Source organism: Enhydra lutris, unplaced genomic scaffold, assembly GCF_002288905.1.
Source record: "Enhydra lutris kenyoni isolate GAN:26980312 unplaced genomic scaffold, ASM228890v2 scaffoldscaffold44, whole genome shotgun sequence".
Classification (NCBI taxonomy): domain Eukaryota; kingdom Metazoa; phylum Chordata; class Mammalia; order Carnivora; family Mustelidae; genus Enhydra; species Enhydra lutris.
Window position 1 is genome coordinate 13,197,196 of NW_019154128.1, and position 16,094 is coordinate 13,213,289.

At 40.8% G+C, this 16,094-nt stretch overlaps 1 protein-coding gene across 1 annotated transcript in view; it reads right to left on the bottom strand.

Annotated features, from left to right (window-relative positions):
- Nucleotides 1–16,094, bottom strand: part of LOC111155886 (pleckstrin homology, MyTH4 and FERM domain containing H2) — a 113,906-nt gene that overhangs the window by 17,475 nt on the left and 80,337 nt on the right. Inside the window, exons 20-24 of the mRNA XM_022516342.1 lie at nt 14,113–14,292; nt 12,128–12,225; nt 9,898–10,075; nt 8,438–8,593; nt 6,024–6,121 (exon numbers count right to left, since the gene is read on the bottom strand). Coding sequence (XP_022372050.1) covers nt 6,024–6,121; nt 8,438–8,593; nt 9,898–10,075; nt 12,128–12,225; nt 14,113–14,292 — 710 coding nt within the window. The remainder of the gene's footprint in view (nt 1–6,023; nt 6,122–8,437; nt 8,594–9,897; nt 10,076–12,127; nt 12,226–14,112; nt 14,293–16,094) is intronic.

Here is a 16,094-nt window from a genome sequence, read left to right on the forward strand (position 1 = left end):
GGGGCTCGATCCCAGGACCCTGAGATCATGACCCGAGCCGAAGGCAGCGGCTTAACCCACTGAGCCACCCAGGCGCCCCGGTTTCACTAAGTTCTTAATGAAAATTTGAATTGATACTATAGCTAGGAGGGGGAAAAGAACCAAATGTGCAAATGGCTACAGGCAAGAAGAGCTAAAGTGCATTTTCTATTCTTTCTGGCATGCCTAGAAGATGGAATCTGGGAAGGGGAAATGGAGCTTTATAGGAAAAAAGGAAAAAAAGAATCCTGGACATGCCTAGAGGAAGACCACATGAAGAGGGACTTGGACAGAATGTGAAGAGGAACCAGAGAGTCACAAAAATGATCAAGAGTCAGAAACTCAAATACACGGTCTTGAACAGACAAGATGCCAGCAGAATGTGATGTGAGTGTCGCCATTATGACCAGCTTCCAGGCATCCTCAGTCCTAAAGGGGCCTGCAGCAGAGGAAGTGGGCTTCTGTCCTACAGGCAGGGCCCAGGTCAGACAGCAGGGGTACTTGCAAATGTCCGCCTCCTCACTTGACACCAGGAAGTGGAATGCTGTGGGATGGAAATGGCATCACTACGAGGCCCAGTTCTGCTACCTTGACGTGGAAGGGCTCTCAGCACTGCTGACGGACCCTTTGTTTGCCTCCAACTGGCTCCATATTTCATTCCTAGGAGCATGCATTTCCTGCTGTCATCTTTCTTCACCTCTTGTTCACTTACTTCCTTCATTCTCCATTTCCCTTCCCTTCCCTCTTCTGTCTGCCATGGTCCACTGATGACACTACTGAACAGTAGTCATGACCCCCCTTGCCTGCTGCCTCTACGCCGACCGCCTCGAGTCATCTGCTCAGAAGACACCATTCTGCAAAGCCTTCTTCCATATTCCCACAGTGTCCTGCACATACATACACACGTTATATTCATAGTAAGAGCCAATATGGATGGGAATTTACTGTGTGGCTGGCTCCAATCCAGATTTACATTTGCCGAACTTAGTCCTTCAGAAACCCCAGAGGTAGATCCTGTTTGCATTTCCATTTCATGTAGATGGTACCTGAGGCACAGAAATGGTAAGCGACTAGCTCAAGGCCACACAGTGAGTAGGACAGCCAGGACTGTAACCCAGGCGGTGTCTCTCCAGAGCCCATGTTCTTCACTTTTCTGCTCTAGTGTTCCTGTTACAGGATTGATTACATTGCTAAGATTTCATGTCTGTCTGTCTCTCCCTGCAAGCTGTAAAATTCTGAAGAGTAGAGGAGTTCTTTTCACCTTTGAGTCCCCAGGGCTTCGACAGGGCCTGGACCTGGTGCACAGTGAACAGATGTTTACGGCATGAGTGGGTAAAGGAATGGGTAGTCAGAATCACTAAATACAGGAATTATTTGCCAAAAAAGCCTGAAAAGTCCCCTTCTGTAGCCTTGGGTGAGTGACCTAGCACTCTAAAACTTCAGTTTCCTCACGTGTTAAGATGGGGATAATTTGAACACCTGTCTCACTGGGGTGCTGTTGGGACTACATCACAAGATGCATACAGGGAGCTCAGATCAGGGCCTAGAGTGTGGTAAGCGGTCAGTACATGTTGGTTATTATTATTACTGTTAGTATTATTATTAGGGTTCTTCTCTAGTGGTCTTTGGAATTACAAGACTCTCTTCATTCTGGATTTTTTTTTTTTTTAACAGTACCAATGACCTTTATTGTTTGTAATGGGAATTGGAAGAAGAGGGGACATGACAGCTCCAGCTTCGGGGGGGCAGCTCCAAAGATCTATTCTGTCTCCGTCTACCAAAAAGCCATTCTGGAAACTTGTTTAGTATGAACACACCTGGAAGAAATGGGATAAACTAGATGACCTGTCAAGATGCTTCTTGGCTTAGGAGCCAATGGATCCAGGTGCTAAAGACGGCAGAGATGGGAATGTTCATCTGTGCTCCAGAAAAATAACAGTCACAAAGGACTACTGAAAATAACTTCTATTTCATAGGGTGGGGAGGTAGAAAGAGTTGTCTTCTTCAGGGAAGGACCCTTGCCAGTTTTGTTTCGTGAAAAACGTGTCTTGACTTTGGCGGTTTCAAACACACACTAAGAAACCAAACTGAATAAGCAGCTTAAACATAAACAGAATTTAAACATTAGTTTCCAAGTGGCTGCCTACGAAAACAAGTTGAAGTGCTATTAATTGGAACTTTAACCTCTAAATCTAAATAATTAAAATTCCATTAACTTACTAAATATTAAATACAAATTCCATGATAGCTGGTTTCCAGTTTCGCTTATTACAGTGCTGTTTGACAGATGGAGACTCAAGTCCTTGGCCGCATGATAGGTCACAGCCCATTCCCCTCCTCAATTGTCACTGGAAATCAGGACTCATTGTCTAAGCTATTTATACATACATGCAAAGTGTGACCATATTCAGAAACATAGTACACTCTCAGAGCTGTGGCTACCCAGCCATTTCAAACCTGTGTTAAAAATTAAACCTTTTGGTTGAGTTGCTTTTTTTCCTAATGTCAAAGATATTGTCATGGGTCTTTTTTTTTTTGACGAGGCAATCTTTATTATGCGTTATTCAAAACTCTCTTTGTCCTTTCTAATGGCATTTGCTAGACTTGGAGTATTATTCTTATCTGTGTTTCAGACTACCTTTTTCCATTTCATCCAAATTCGATTTGGGTTCCAACCACAGCCATCACAGACAGAATTAGCATGTATTAAGCATTCGTAAATTATGATCAGGAGTTGTCTTAGACATGGAAATAATTCCATTTAGTTCCAACAAAACGTCAAATTCCTGACCCTCTCTCCATATTGACAGATGGCAGGTCAGGCCCGAGAGTGGGCTTTCTTCCACAAAAGGTAAGATTGAAAGAGAGCAGCAATGGGGACCTCCAGGTCAGTGCTTCTCAGAACTCAGCACACGTAAGAATCGCCTGGAAAATCGTTAAAACGCGCAGACTCCTTATGCCCAGAGATTCTGTTGGACTCAGTAGGTCTGAAGTGGGCCTAATAATTTGCATTTCTTTTTTTTTTTAAGATGTATTTATTTATTTATTTGAGAGAGAGAGAGGGAGAGCGGGGGAGGAGCAGAGAGGGAGGGACAAGCAGACTCCACCCTGAGGGCAGAGCCCCACGCCACCGGGTTTGATCCCAGGACTCTGAGATCATGACCTGAGCCAAAATCAAGAGTCAGACACTTAACCCACTGAGCCACACAGGTGCCTCTAATTTGCACTTCTAATGTATTTTTACGGAATCCTGAAGCTGCAAGTCCGGGCCCACACTTGGCAGTCCGCTCCAGCAATCACAGAACAAAATCATCTGGAAGGTCCAAGTCTTCCAGCCGGCTGTCCCTGCCCGTCACCAAAGGAGCACAGATAAAGGCTACCATCAGTGGATGCAGGTTCCTCCAGATGCAGAGCCTACTATATCTCCATTATCTAAGTCATCCTGCTTATCTCCAGGAAGCATGATTTTAACAACCTTAGATACCGAAGCTTAACCATCACCTTCTTATTACTCAGAATCCTTGCAAATCACCACAGTTCATGAGCCCCTGTATAGAGAAGCTCCAATGGCTCATGACCACCATTTATTCAGATCAAAGGAAACCATTCAAACATTCAAACAGTGGATGGCCTTTAATGGCTGGCTGGCTGAGAGGAGGCCACAATATGAATGCACCATATTTGTTTAACTGTTCCCCAACTAATAAACACGTGGAGGCCTTCCCAACACTTACTTTTCACTGTCATAAAATACACGGCAAAGAAGATACTGGGATGTACTATAATACTCTCGTTCACATACGTGGGTATTTCTGTGGGACAGATCATTAGAAAAAGAAATCCCCAACTGGAGCAAGGCTATCAGACTCCTTACGTTATGCAGTGTCTTGACTTCTTACACTCCAGTTTTAGGCCTATGAACATCTTCCAAAAGCTGACCTCTGAAAGAAGTAACTCTTTTTTTTTTTTTTAAAGATTTTATTTATTTATTTGACAGAGAGAGATCACAAGTAGACAGAGAGGCAGGCAGAGAGAGAGAGAGAGGGAAGCAGGCTCCCTGCTGAGCAGAGAGCCCGATGCGGGACTCGATCCCAGGACCCTGAGATCATAACCTGAGCCAAAGGCAGCGGCTTAACCCACTGAGCCACCCAGGCGCCCTGAAAGAAGTAACTCTTAAATCAGTCATTCTATCAGTAATTCTCTGGTCTCATATCCTAGATTTCTTATTTTATGGGGTACAAGATCCACATAAAATCAGCAAAATACCTTTTTTTTTTTGTATAGTTAATGTCACCTGGTCAGTGAACACTTTTTACTAAGTACTACTTTCTGCTAATACATGGAAGAGAAGAAGATAATTGAAAAAACAGAAATAAGGGCGCCTGGGTGGCTCAGTGGGTTAAAGCCGCTGCCTTCGGCTCAGGTCATGATCCCGGGATCCTGGGATCGAGCCCCGCATCGGGCTCTCTGCTCAGCAGGGAGCCTGCTTCCCTTCCTCTCTCTCTCTGCCTGCCTCTCTGCCTACTTGTGATCTCTGTCTGTCAAATAAATAAATAAAATCTTTAAAAAAAAAAAAAGAAAAAACAGAAACAAAGAAAATCTGGTTTCTGATCATATGCCAAAGTATATTAAAAATGTATCTGTTGGGAAGATATGTGCTCCAGGCTCACTGGATTTTTTCGAGTTCCTGAAATCCTCTGAGCAACTTCCCTCCACAGGCTCTTTTCTATTCATTTCCACGGTCCACTTTCAGCCGCTTTCTGACCCTGGCATGAGCATTATTCCCTCAAAAAGGCTTGTGATGCCTCTAGCCTACGTCAGGCTTTTTCCTATGTGCTCTTCTAGAACCAAACTCTTTTCTGTCAGAGAACTTAATGTATTAATTATGTGTTCATTAGAATTACTAGCCTGTAAATTCAAAAGTTCAGGGACTGTGTCTGTGTCTGCTTTTGTTACCATTTTATCCAGAGCATCTCGCTGAGTACCTGGCTCATAGCTGAAGTTCAATAATTACAGAGAGAGAATATGAAAGAATGAGAATAAATATGAATATGTGACTTCTAGAAGACTTGAATTATTTCCTTTCTTTTTTTAAGTTTGGTTTATTTTATTATTTTTTAAAGAATTTATTTATTTATTTATTTGACAGAGAGAGCAAGAGGGAACACAAGCAGGGGGAGTGGCAGGCAGAGAGAGAGGGAGAAGCAGGCTCCCCATGGAGCAGGGATCCTGGGATGCTGACCTGAGCGTAAGGGACATGCTTAACTGACTGAGCCACCCAGGCACCCAGGTTTTGTTTATTTAAGTAATCTCCATGCCCAACATGGGGCTCAAACTCATGACCCGGAGATCAAGAGCCACTTGCTCTTCTGGGCCAGCCAGGTGCCCCCAGAAATATTTCTTCCTACTACAGATCTTCAGTAGGGTATTTGAGTATTTAGTCTTCATGAAAAACATAATGCACAAGAAATTTTTGAAAGTGAAAAAAATTCACAGATGTAGCGATCACCTTAAGAGAGCAGCTATTCTTTCTTATACCTTTTTCCTAATCTTTGTCCAAATCCGTATTTTTATAAAATATACCCATTCATGACTTGAAGAGATTAGAACTAGAACCAAATTTTATGTGACAGTTTCTTCTTAGAGAAGTAAGAAGTTTCTTTTATAGAAGAACAAACAAATAAATGCTGTAACTGGCAAGATTATTCAATAGGAAACCACTGGCGCATGGAAACCATTATTCAATAGGAAACCACTCTAGCATAACAGTACACCCACTCTTTGCTGTTTGGATACAGCATTACACACCTGTTTGTTTGTTTTTTTAAGATTTTATTTATTTCTTTGATAGAGAAATCACAAGTAGGCAGAGAGATTGGGGGGGGAGCAGGCTCCCCAGCTGAGCAGGGAGCCCGATGTGGGGCTCAATCCCAGGACCCTGAGATCATGACCCGAGCTGAAGGCAGCGGCCCAACCCACTGAGCCACCAAGGCGCCCCTACACACCTGTTTTTATAAGTTAGTCGAACAGTTCTCGTACCTTCCCATTTCCCAGGCTGCTGTTCTTTGGAGGCCTGCTCCCATTTAGAAATAATGTCACATATCTAGAAGACAAGTGGAATAATGGAAATTTAAAGCAATTCTCAAATCAGCATTTTTTTGAAGACAAGCATGTCTACACACTGAAAAATTTCTAATCAACATGGTCAAACCAGACAGACTGAAGCTTTTGTCTTAAGCTTCTGTGCACTCCTGGTCTTAGACTTAATTATAAATTGCTCTTCGGTCCACTTATCCTCTTGGACACCCATTAACTTTGGACTGTGGCCATGAATTTTTTACTCAAAAAGGAATCTTAATGAAAGACTGCATGAGACTGAAAAGACTATTCCAGGAATTTTTTCATAATTTAGTCACTGAAGAAGCAACATTTCCACCTTCTGAGTTTCTAAAGACTGGAATTACTAAGTTATCTGGATAACTGAAATTATCTTAAAAAACCTGAAATAGAATCTTAAGATTATTTCATTGGGAAAGAAAAAAAATTCTTCAGGTATCAAATAAATGTTTGCTTGTTTTTTTAACAGATCATCTAGAGAATTATAAATAAGAGCTTTCAAAAATATGTGGTAAGCAGTTACTCAGCAAAGCCCCCAGCATTTACTCAGCTCAAGTCAACCAAAAAGACTAGCTTATCTTCTTGACTAATTATTAACAATAGTGCTCTAGGAATGTGTGTCTCAAAAATTTACATTTTAATGTGCTGAACTGAATAGGATATACCTGGCGCTGGGGAGAAAGGACACTCCTTTATCTAGATTTCTCAAGATGCAGCCACACATGCAGGGGGGTAGGGAGGAAGAGAGGTGGGTAGCACACCTAGGAACCAACATTCTTTTATTTTCTTCTTCTTTTTTTTTTTTTTTTTAAGATTTTGTTTATTTATTTGACAGAGAGAGAGAGAGAGAGATCACAAGGAGGCAGAGAGGCAGGCTGAGGGGGAGGGGGAAGCAGGCTCCCCGCCGAGCAGAGAGTCTGGATGCGGGGCTCCATCCCAGGACCCTGAGATCAAGACCTGAGCCGAAGGCTGAGGCTTAACCCACTGAGCCACCCAGGCGCCCCGGAACCAACATTCTTAATGAGCTTCAATAGTGTTCTGTGTAACCCCTTCCAGCCCCAACAGGCTGATCTGCAAGTGAAGCTGGGCTTTGGTAGTTCGAGGTAAAGTACTAACATTTCATGTCCTCTAAACCTGAGGGATCTATTACTTCTGATCCTATTCCTTCTCCTAGTCTGCCTCAATTCCTTCATCTTCAAATCACAGAAATACCTTCACCTCACTACGAGGCTCTTATTCCAAAAGCAATCAAGGACCATATCGTGCCAGGAAAGGGCACAGACCCAGTTCTAGTTGTGTGATCGGGTGTAAACCGGCTATTGCTTCCTCGTTTGCAAATAAGAGGGCTATTCCTGTAAGGTTCCTATGGTTCTGTATTCTGTATTTCTCTTACCATTGCTAGATGGAAACTTTATTAAAGTCATTTGACCATGACCTAGAAAAGATTTAAAAAAAAAAAAACTTCCAGTTGTCCATCTTTGTTCATGATTTTCCTTGTGTTTGCAATTTCCTCTTTATTTCCACAGGACCATTTTCCACCCATCCTTCGAAGTCCAGTTCAGCTCCTCCCTATTTTCCAGCACTGAACTTAATCTCTCCGTCTGTGGAACATTCCCAGGACTCTTGAATCATTTATCACTTTCAATTCCAGCTTAAGTTTTTCAGCGTATATGGCTGCTCTTCCCCAAAGAAAATTATAAGTTCAGTGTGGACAGGGACTACTTCTGGTCCTTCTTTGCATTCCCCACAAGGTCCAGCCCAGCTCCTATGATGGGTAAATGAGTACTGCCTAGTGAATGAATACAATAAAAACGATTCTATTAGAGTTTCCATACCTCTTCTCTTATTACCCTACTAGTCAGAGTAGTATTCCTATTATCTCTCTCCTGTCTTAACATGGAGCATGTGTGTGTGCAGATTGTGTTTAAGCATTCTATGTTTTTAGCAATTTTTTTTTATTGTGCAGATTAGGTAACTTAAAATTTTTGAGACCTCCTGAACTGATTTTTTGCAAATAGCAAAAGGTAGCTTCTTGGCTGTCTGCTGGGTCTGCTTTCTTTCTTTCTTTCTTTTTTTTTTTTTTTTTTAAGATTTTACTTATTTATTTGACAGAGATCACAAGTAGGCAGAGAGGTAGACAGAGAGAAAGGAAAGGAAGCAGGCTCCCTGCCGAGCAGAGAGCCCAATGCGGGGCTCGATCTCAGGACCCTGGGATCATGACCCGAGCCGATGGCAGAGGCTTTAACCCACTGAGCCACCCAGGCGCCCCAGGGTCTGCTTTCTTAAAAGGAGTTGGCTTCACCTTAATGTTTCCTTGAAGACAGTGCTCTAAATCCCTGCCAGAAGGATCGTCCGTGAATAATGCAAAGCCGGACTGTGTTGGCTTCCTCATTCCTGTGTCCTGGTTCAAAGTGTTCAAAAATTCTTCCACTGTGGTAGATGCATCAAATCCAACTACCTACGCAGAAATAACAAAGTTGTTTTCTTAATTAAAAACTACGTATGTTTCAAACTTAAATTTCAAGAAGGATTTTGGGGGGTGGGGGGGCAACAGGGCACATCTGATGCATGATTAATGATAACATGTATTTATCTAGGTGCTTTAACTTCTCCCATACCAAAGCTCCACTGGAGAAAATTAATGTCACCTTAATTGCTAGGTTGCTGTAAGAATTCAGAAATCTTGGCTTCAGCCAACAGACATGAATTCAAAAAAACCAAGATCATGTGACAGCCATAAACATCTTGCAGAGATATCATGCCTACCCATTAAAAGCAAAGCAAGAACTACATATAATATGCAATTTTTAAGCTAATGGAAAAAAGTAAACAAGAAATACACTTAAACAGTCATGAGGATGTAAAGAGGAGCATAAGGAGCATAGTCAATAATCTTGTAATCACTTTGTATGGTGACAAATGGTAACCAGACTTATCTTTGTGATCATTTCATAATGTATATAAATGTAGGATCACTGCGTTGTACACCTGAAAGTAGTGTTAACACTTCAATTTAAAATGAATAAATAAATAAAAATAAATAATGTTTGTTTCTTTAATATGCAGTTACATATCTGAACTCTGTGATAAAAAGCTATGGCTGCAAAGATTAGCTGCCAGCTTTGGAACATGTTTGCTTCGGTTAAAAAGTGAACATCTAGGGGCATCTGGGTGGCTTAGCCAGTTAAGTGTCTGCCTTCAGCTCAGGTCATGATCTTGGGATCCTGGGATTGAGCCCCACATCAGGCTCCCTGTTCTCTCTTCTGCTCTTCCCCTTGATCATGCTCTCTCTCTCTCTCTCTCTCAAATAGATTAATAAAATCTATAAAAAAATAAGTGAACACTTAGATATGAGAGCTGGAAGGCCTGGAGGAGTTTTCCCAGATAATTCCTGAGATTTGGAGACTTTGAAAAAACTAAACCTGTACACACCCACTGTCAGTATTTATTTTGTCACCTAGCAAGTGCACTGGTTGGGAAAGGCCTCAACCAAAGTATTTTTGGTTTTCTCTATCAGAATTATAAGAGCAGTAAAACTCCCTTATTTGGCTCAATTTGGATTTCAGTGTGACTCCTTCTTAGCAAAACTGTTTCAAAACTCAGCTGTTCTTTTAGAAGACTTGATATATTTGCACGTTTATGATCACTCTCAGTAGCTAATAAAGGCAGGTAGACAGTCTCATGTCCCTATCCCACAGAGGCGACATGTAGGATTCAAGGTGAAGCAAGCATGCTTTCAGCAGGACAGAAAGTGTAACCCACCTGATATATCCCATTCATGAAGTGCACAGGGATGCTGAAGGGCAAAGAATGATGGTAAGGGTTTCGAAGAAGGGTTGAAAGAATTTCCATTCTTGAGGGTCTTGCTTCTCGATCTCCATTTTGTTGTGTTCTTTCTACACATCGCTGGCAATAAATGGCATATTTTCCAAATTCTGTCCTATAATACACAACTTAAGATAAAGCCTAGGAATAAATTTAAGACACCTAATACATTAGGTTGGTGTACATTACCATGTCTTATGCTAATTTTGACAGTAATTCTTCTTTTTGAATAATATTAAACTGCTACACCTTTTCTCAAATCCTAGTTTCTTTACTTTCGCAACTGACTGAATTAACCTTCTCTACAAAGAACTGCTTCCTCTTTATTTCATTATTGTAGTCACAAAATCAATTTATATTTACCAGTCATTATATAGTCAATAGAGAGTAATTATATTAACAAATACAAAGGAAACAACTGTATAAAAATAGGATAGGCTAGCTTAGGAAACATATGATGTGGCCGAGTTCTCTTTGGAGGAACATGGCAGTTAGTGCTTGACTGCTAAACTAGGTGAGAAAATACCTTCAAACAAACAAACAAACAAACAAAATACACGCATTTTCCTTCTTTACCCTATAAAACATGCACTTCTTAAAAAACTTAAGCGTTAAAGAAAACCACTGGAGTAAATAAATGCAAAAACTGGACAGAGATCATATTTGCCCTCATTTGTTATATATAAATTTTATAAAAGCAAACTGCTAATACCTCCTAATATGTTTGTACTATAAAGTGTCTTCTAGGCAGACCTTAAAATGTCACCCTTTAGAGGTGCTTGGCTGGCTCAATCGGTAGAGCATGTGACAGTTGATCTCAGGGTTGTGAGTTCAAAACCCGTGATAGGTGTAGAGATTACCTAGAAATGAAATCTTTAAAATGCCTCCCTTTGGGGCACGTGGGTGATGCATCTGCTTAAGCATCTGACTCCTGGTTTCAGTTCAGGTCGTGATCTCAGGGTCATGAGATCGAGCCCTGTGTCGGGCTCTGCACTAAGCCCAGAGTCTGCTTAGTACTCTCTCTCCCTCTCCCTCTCCCCTCTCTGTGCATGCTCACTCTCTCTCTTTCCCTCTCTCTCTCAAATATATAAATCTTTAAATGCCACCCTTTGTTTAGGGGCTTTTCAGTGACTGTAACTAAAAATGATGTGCCCTTGGGGCCCCTGGCTGGCTCTGTCAGGAGAGCATGGGACTCTTGATCTCAGGATCATGAGTTTAAGCCCCATATTGGGTATAGAGATTACGTAAAAATATAAATAAATAAATAAATACGTAAGTAAGTAAAATTGCATGACTCTGATCACGGAGTCCCCAAAATATAATACACATTGGGGAGTATTTTCCTACTATTTCCAAGTTGTTTTGTGTTTCATTGTGTTTGTTTTGTTTGTTTTAGAGCCAGAGTCTATTTAAGTCCTGGAACATGAACTTGTTACACAGAATGATCATGGTAGCCCCTGGTTGGGTGCCCTGGGTCCCACTGTTAAGAAAGCCATACTGATGCTTGGATTTTGAATGTCTTCTTGAAGGGAGTAAGAATTTTGAAGCAATTCAAATACACACAGGTATAAAAGGAGGGAAGACCCTCAGGGAAGTTTTCCCACATTAAAGAATTCAATGTAGAGAAAAATATCAGGGAAAACAAAGGAAACAAAACAGTTGCTTTTACGGAACGAGCACCCACTCTTGCTAAGTCATCCACCCCTAAAATGTACAAAGACTTTTCACTTAAAAATATTCTTTGCAGGGGCGCCTGGGTGGCTCAGTGAATTAAGCCACTGCCTTCAGCTCAGGTCATGGTCTCAGGGTCCTGGGATCGAGCCCCACATCGGGCTCTCTGCTCAGCAGGGAGCCTGCTTCCCCCTCTGTCTCCACCTGCCTCTCTGCCTACTTCTGATCTCTGTCAAATAAGTAAACAAAAAATCTAAAAAAAAAAAAAATTCTTTGCCAGTTTTTTAAGCTCTTATTGCAGTCTTCTTTAAGAGATTTAACACAACAAAGGAAATATTTTCCAAGCCTCACATAAAGGAGAACCAAAGGCTTCCTGCATCAACATTTGTTTCACACCTTCTCCCGCAAATGTACCTGGCAGGTTACTAAATACTTATGACTTATTGTCGACTTTCAGAGCCACGTAAACGGTTCAGCCGGCTAGTTCTCTGCACACCTGGAATCTGCATTCCTCTTTAGGTGGAGCCTGAGGAGCCACAGGAAAGGATGGTGGGGAAGGAAGAGCCCAACACAGAGAGCCAAGAGCTGCCAGCCCTGGGCAAAGAGAAGCACCACGGGTTAGACACCACCTGGCAGTCAGAGATCCAAGTGAGAGCCAGTGTGACTGACGGAGGCTGAGAGTAAAGGGATGATGATGGTCCTTCTCAGCCCCCACAGGTGTTTGCTTCTCCCACATAAATACTATCTGCTTAGAGTATTTATAATACATAAAAACATTCCATGTTCCATAATCCATCTAGTTGTATACCCTACTGTCTACAACTGAGGTACCCAAGGTCATGTAGATATGGTAGTCCTTTTGACATCACTCTCAAAAGATGAGGGGCATTGCTTTTATCCACTTATGTATTTACTCATTTGCTGAGATAGAAGTCATGGCTTTGAGGAAAGGCAGACTGAAAAACAGGAAAAAAATCAAATACGCCAAACCAGAGCCAATCTACCCACACATACACACATATATACATATCTAAACAAGGGGCAAGTATAATGATATTAGCAGAGGTTATCTCTATGTAATGGGATCATATGTGATTTTTGTTTTTCCTTTGCTCTGTATCCTCTTTTCACCTTATTTTTAATTAAGCAAGTATAACTTCAATCATTTTGCAAATGTTATATGAAAAAGGAGGGGGAAAAGGCACTGTCTCTACTCTTGAGTTACCTACAGTCTAGGAGAATTATATATTTTAACAGTAATTTACAATATAACACGGTTAATACTATGTCATAATTTTTTTTTTTTTTTTTTAGTATAACCAACGGAGGAAATAATTAATTGTTGTAGGAGTCAGGGAAGAATTCACAGGAGATATGTTGCCTGGGCCAGCTATAAAGTCTATAGGTGGGAAGCGAGAAGGGGATCCACGGAGCAGGAGGAACAGCAGGTGTGCGAGGAAGGATAATGCGCAGGCGCAGTGTGTCTGAAGAATGGGGTGTGTTTGTTCCTTCAGTGTATGCTGGGTGCAGGATGCATAAAACGAAGTGGAGAAAGGGGAGGCCTCTGGAGCTAGATTATGAAGGGTCCTCAATGTAAATGAAGCTTAAGCCTCCAACATCGCTCATGCACAGGCCCTCCAAGGCCCGGGAAAGGCCCTATTAACTGTGTTTACGTGATCCTGTGTTCTTTTAAAATGTGTGAAAGTAGCCTACTTACGAAAATATAAACCATCAGTAATAGTATAAGCTTAAATTGTATAAGCTTCAAGCCCCACGAAACCCGAATCCCCTGAAAGTATTATTTGCTAGACTAAGAACTTTCCAGTTTCATCCTGCACTTAATAGGCAGTTAATAAGCAAAGATTAAAATCATTCATCGAAGAGTAAACATCAGTGGCCAAAAGCCACCTGAAAATATATTCGGCTACACTAATAGTTAAAGAAATGCATCCTAAATCACTACTGGCATACCACTATTTACCTGGAAAGAATTTAAAAGCAGAATTACATTGAACATTGTCAAAAAGATACGGAAATTCTAGAAATGGATTCAAAGAAATTCGCTGGACTTTTATACAGGGTTTAGGCTCAGAGTGGTCTACTGTGGTGGTACTTATCATAAGAAGAATGATTGGAAGAACCTAAATGTGTAGTGGTTGATCTTAAAGCATTAATGTTTCTGAAGAATGGTGATGGATACAGGGGAAATGTTACGTCCTACAGTTTTAAAAAAGTAGCATGCACACTGCAGTTCTGGTGACAGGGAAACAGTGAGTATGCATAAGTACATACACATACACATTTATACAGAAACATATAAATGTAGAAATAAACTGAAAGAATATACATCAAAATATTAATAGCTATTTTTCCCTTTTCATACTTTTCACATTTTTCAAATGTCTAGATTTAATATGTATCATCCTTACAGTGAGGAAAACAACATCATTTTAAATTGCATGTGTATGTATCAGTAGATACCTGCAGCGGTCCTGGTTGATTCTGTGGCTGTCTCCGTCTTGTCTGTTTAATGAGCTGACAGCAAATTTCATTCTGGAGCTCAGGATGTGTCAGACAGATTTGCAAAGCACTCTGGGCTAGAGATACATGGTAATCAATCGCAGGGGAGTCAACCACTGCATTTATAAAAAGCTGGCATGTCTGAATTAAACAAAAAAGGAAAGATATATTCAAGGTGAGAAATGATTAGATTTATTCTGCATGAATTATATCGATTTTCTTCATAGCAACAGTTTTTGTTTAAAAGGCTGGAATAAGACATAGTATGATAACACTAACAGAAGATACCTGCAGTGGCTACATTAAAATCAGACCAAGTAGATTTCAGAGCAAGGAATTCTTCGAGGGATAAAGAGGATTATTTTATAATGACAATGGGGTCACTCCTGCTAGAGGACAGAACAATCCCAAATGTTTATGTGCTTCGGGAGCCTGGGTGGCTCAGTGGGTTAAGCCTCTGCCTTCGGCTCAGGTCTTGATCTCAGGGTCCTGGGACCCAGCCCACATCGGGCTCTCTGCTCAGCAGGGAGCCTGCTTCCTACCTCCTCTGTCTGCCTGCCTCTCTGCCTACTTGTGATCTCATCAAATAAATAAATAAAATCTTAAAAAAATAAAAACCTTTAAAAAAATGTTTATGTGCTTTATAACACAGCTTCCAAATATATGGAGCAAAGCCTGATAGGATTGCAAGGAGAAACAGACAAATCCACAATTATAGTTGGAGATTTCAATATCCCTTTCATAATAATTGAGAGAACAAGTAGACAGAAAATCATTAAGGATTTAGAAAACTGCAACGACACTATTAACCAACTTGACCTAATTGACATTTATCGAACACCACCCAAGAGCACCATATGCATTCGTTTAAAAAGTATACAGAACATTAATGATCTGTCATCCACAAGACTATAAACTTTGTATGAACAGTGACTTTGTCTTATTTATCTTTGTATTCTCTACACAGCATAGAGTGACACAGTAAATGTTTAATGAATTAATGCATTTATTTTTTTTTTAGAGATTTTATTTATTTGATAGAGACACAGCGAGAAAAGGAACACAAGCAGGGAGAATGAGAGAGGGAGAAGCAGGCTCCCCGCCGAGCAGGGAGCCCAATGCGGGGCTCAATCCCAGGACCCCAGGATCATGACTTGAGCCGAAGGCAGATGCTTAACAACTGAGCCACCCAGGCGCCCCAAATTAATGCATTTAAAATCTGATGAAATATAATATATATTAAGAAAGGTTAAAGGGAAGTGCATAAACACAAAAGGTTGGCTTTAACTACCATGTTGTTAAATATAGCAGGTGTCTTTACCTCTTCTGAGAATAGGATATAATCAAATAAACTGCCTCTCTAATCAAAAGCACTGCACCCAAGCATTACATGAAATATGCAATGAAGAAAAGATTTCCACCAGTCAGTTTCATCATAGTAAGGAAGCATCTATCATTATCTTATGGATGTTGAATTTGCCAAATGCCTTTTCAGCATCTATAGAGATGATGGTCTATGATGATACATAATAGTAAGAGACACCCTAATATTTAGCCATCCTTGGTTTCCTGGAGTAATTCTCTTTTAGTCACAATTTGGTATTCTTTTAAAGTGATGCTGGTTTTTGTTTACTAAGATTTTATTAGTTTTTGCATGAAGTGCTCTGTTTTGTACAAGCTTTTCTGGGGTTTGGTATCAAAGCAATATTTCACAAAAAGAATCAGGTAATATGATGACTGAGAATTGCTTCAGGGTAATCCAATGTTGGGGAGCAATAGGAGTGGGGAGATGAAAACAAAACTGGCTCTGTGCTGACAACTGTGCAGCTCAATGACAAGTGCCTTGGACCTCACAATATTTTCTCTACTGTTACATAGGTTTGAAATTTTCTTTCTTTTTTTTTTAAGAATTTATTTATTTATTTGATAGACAGATCACAAGC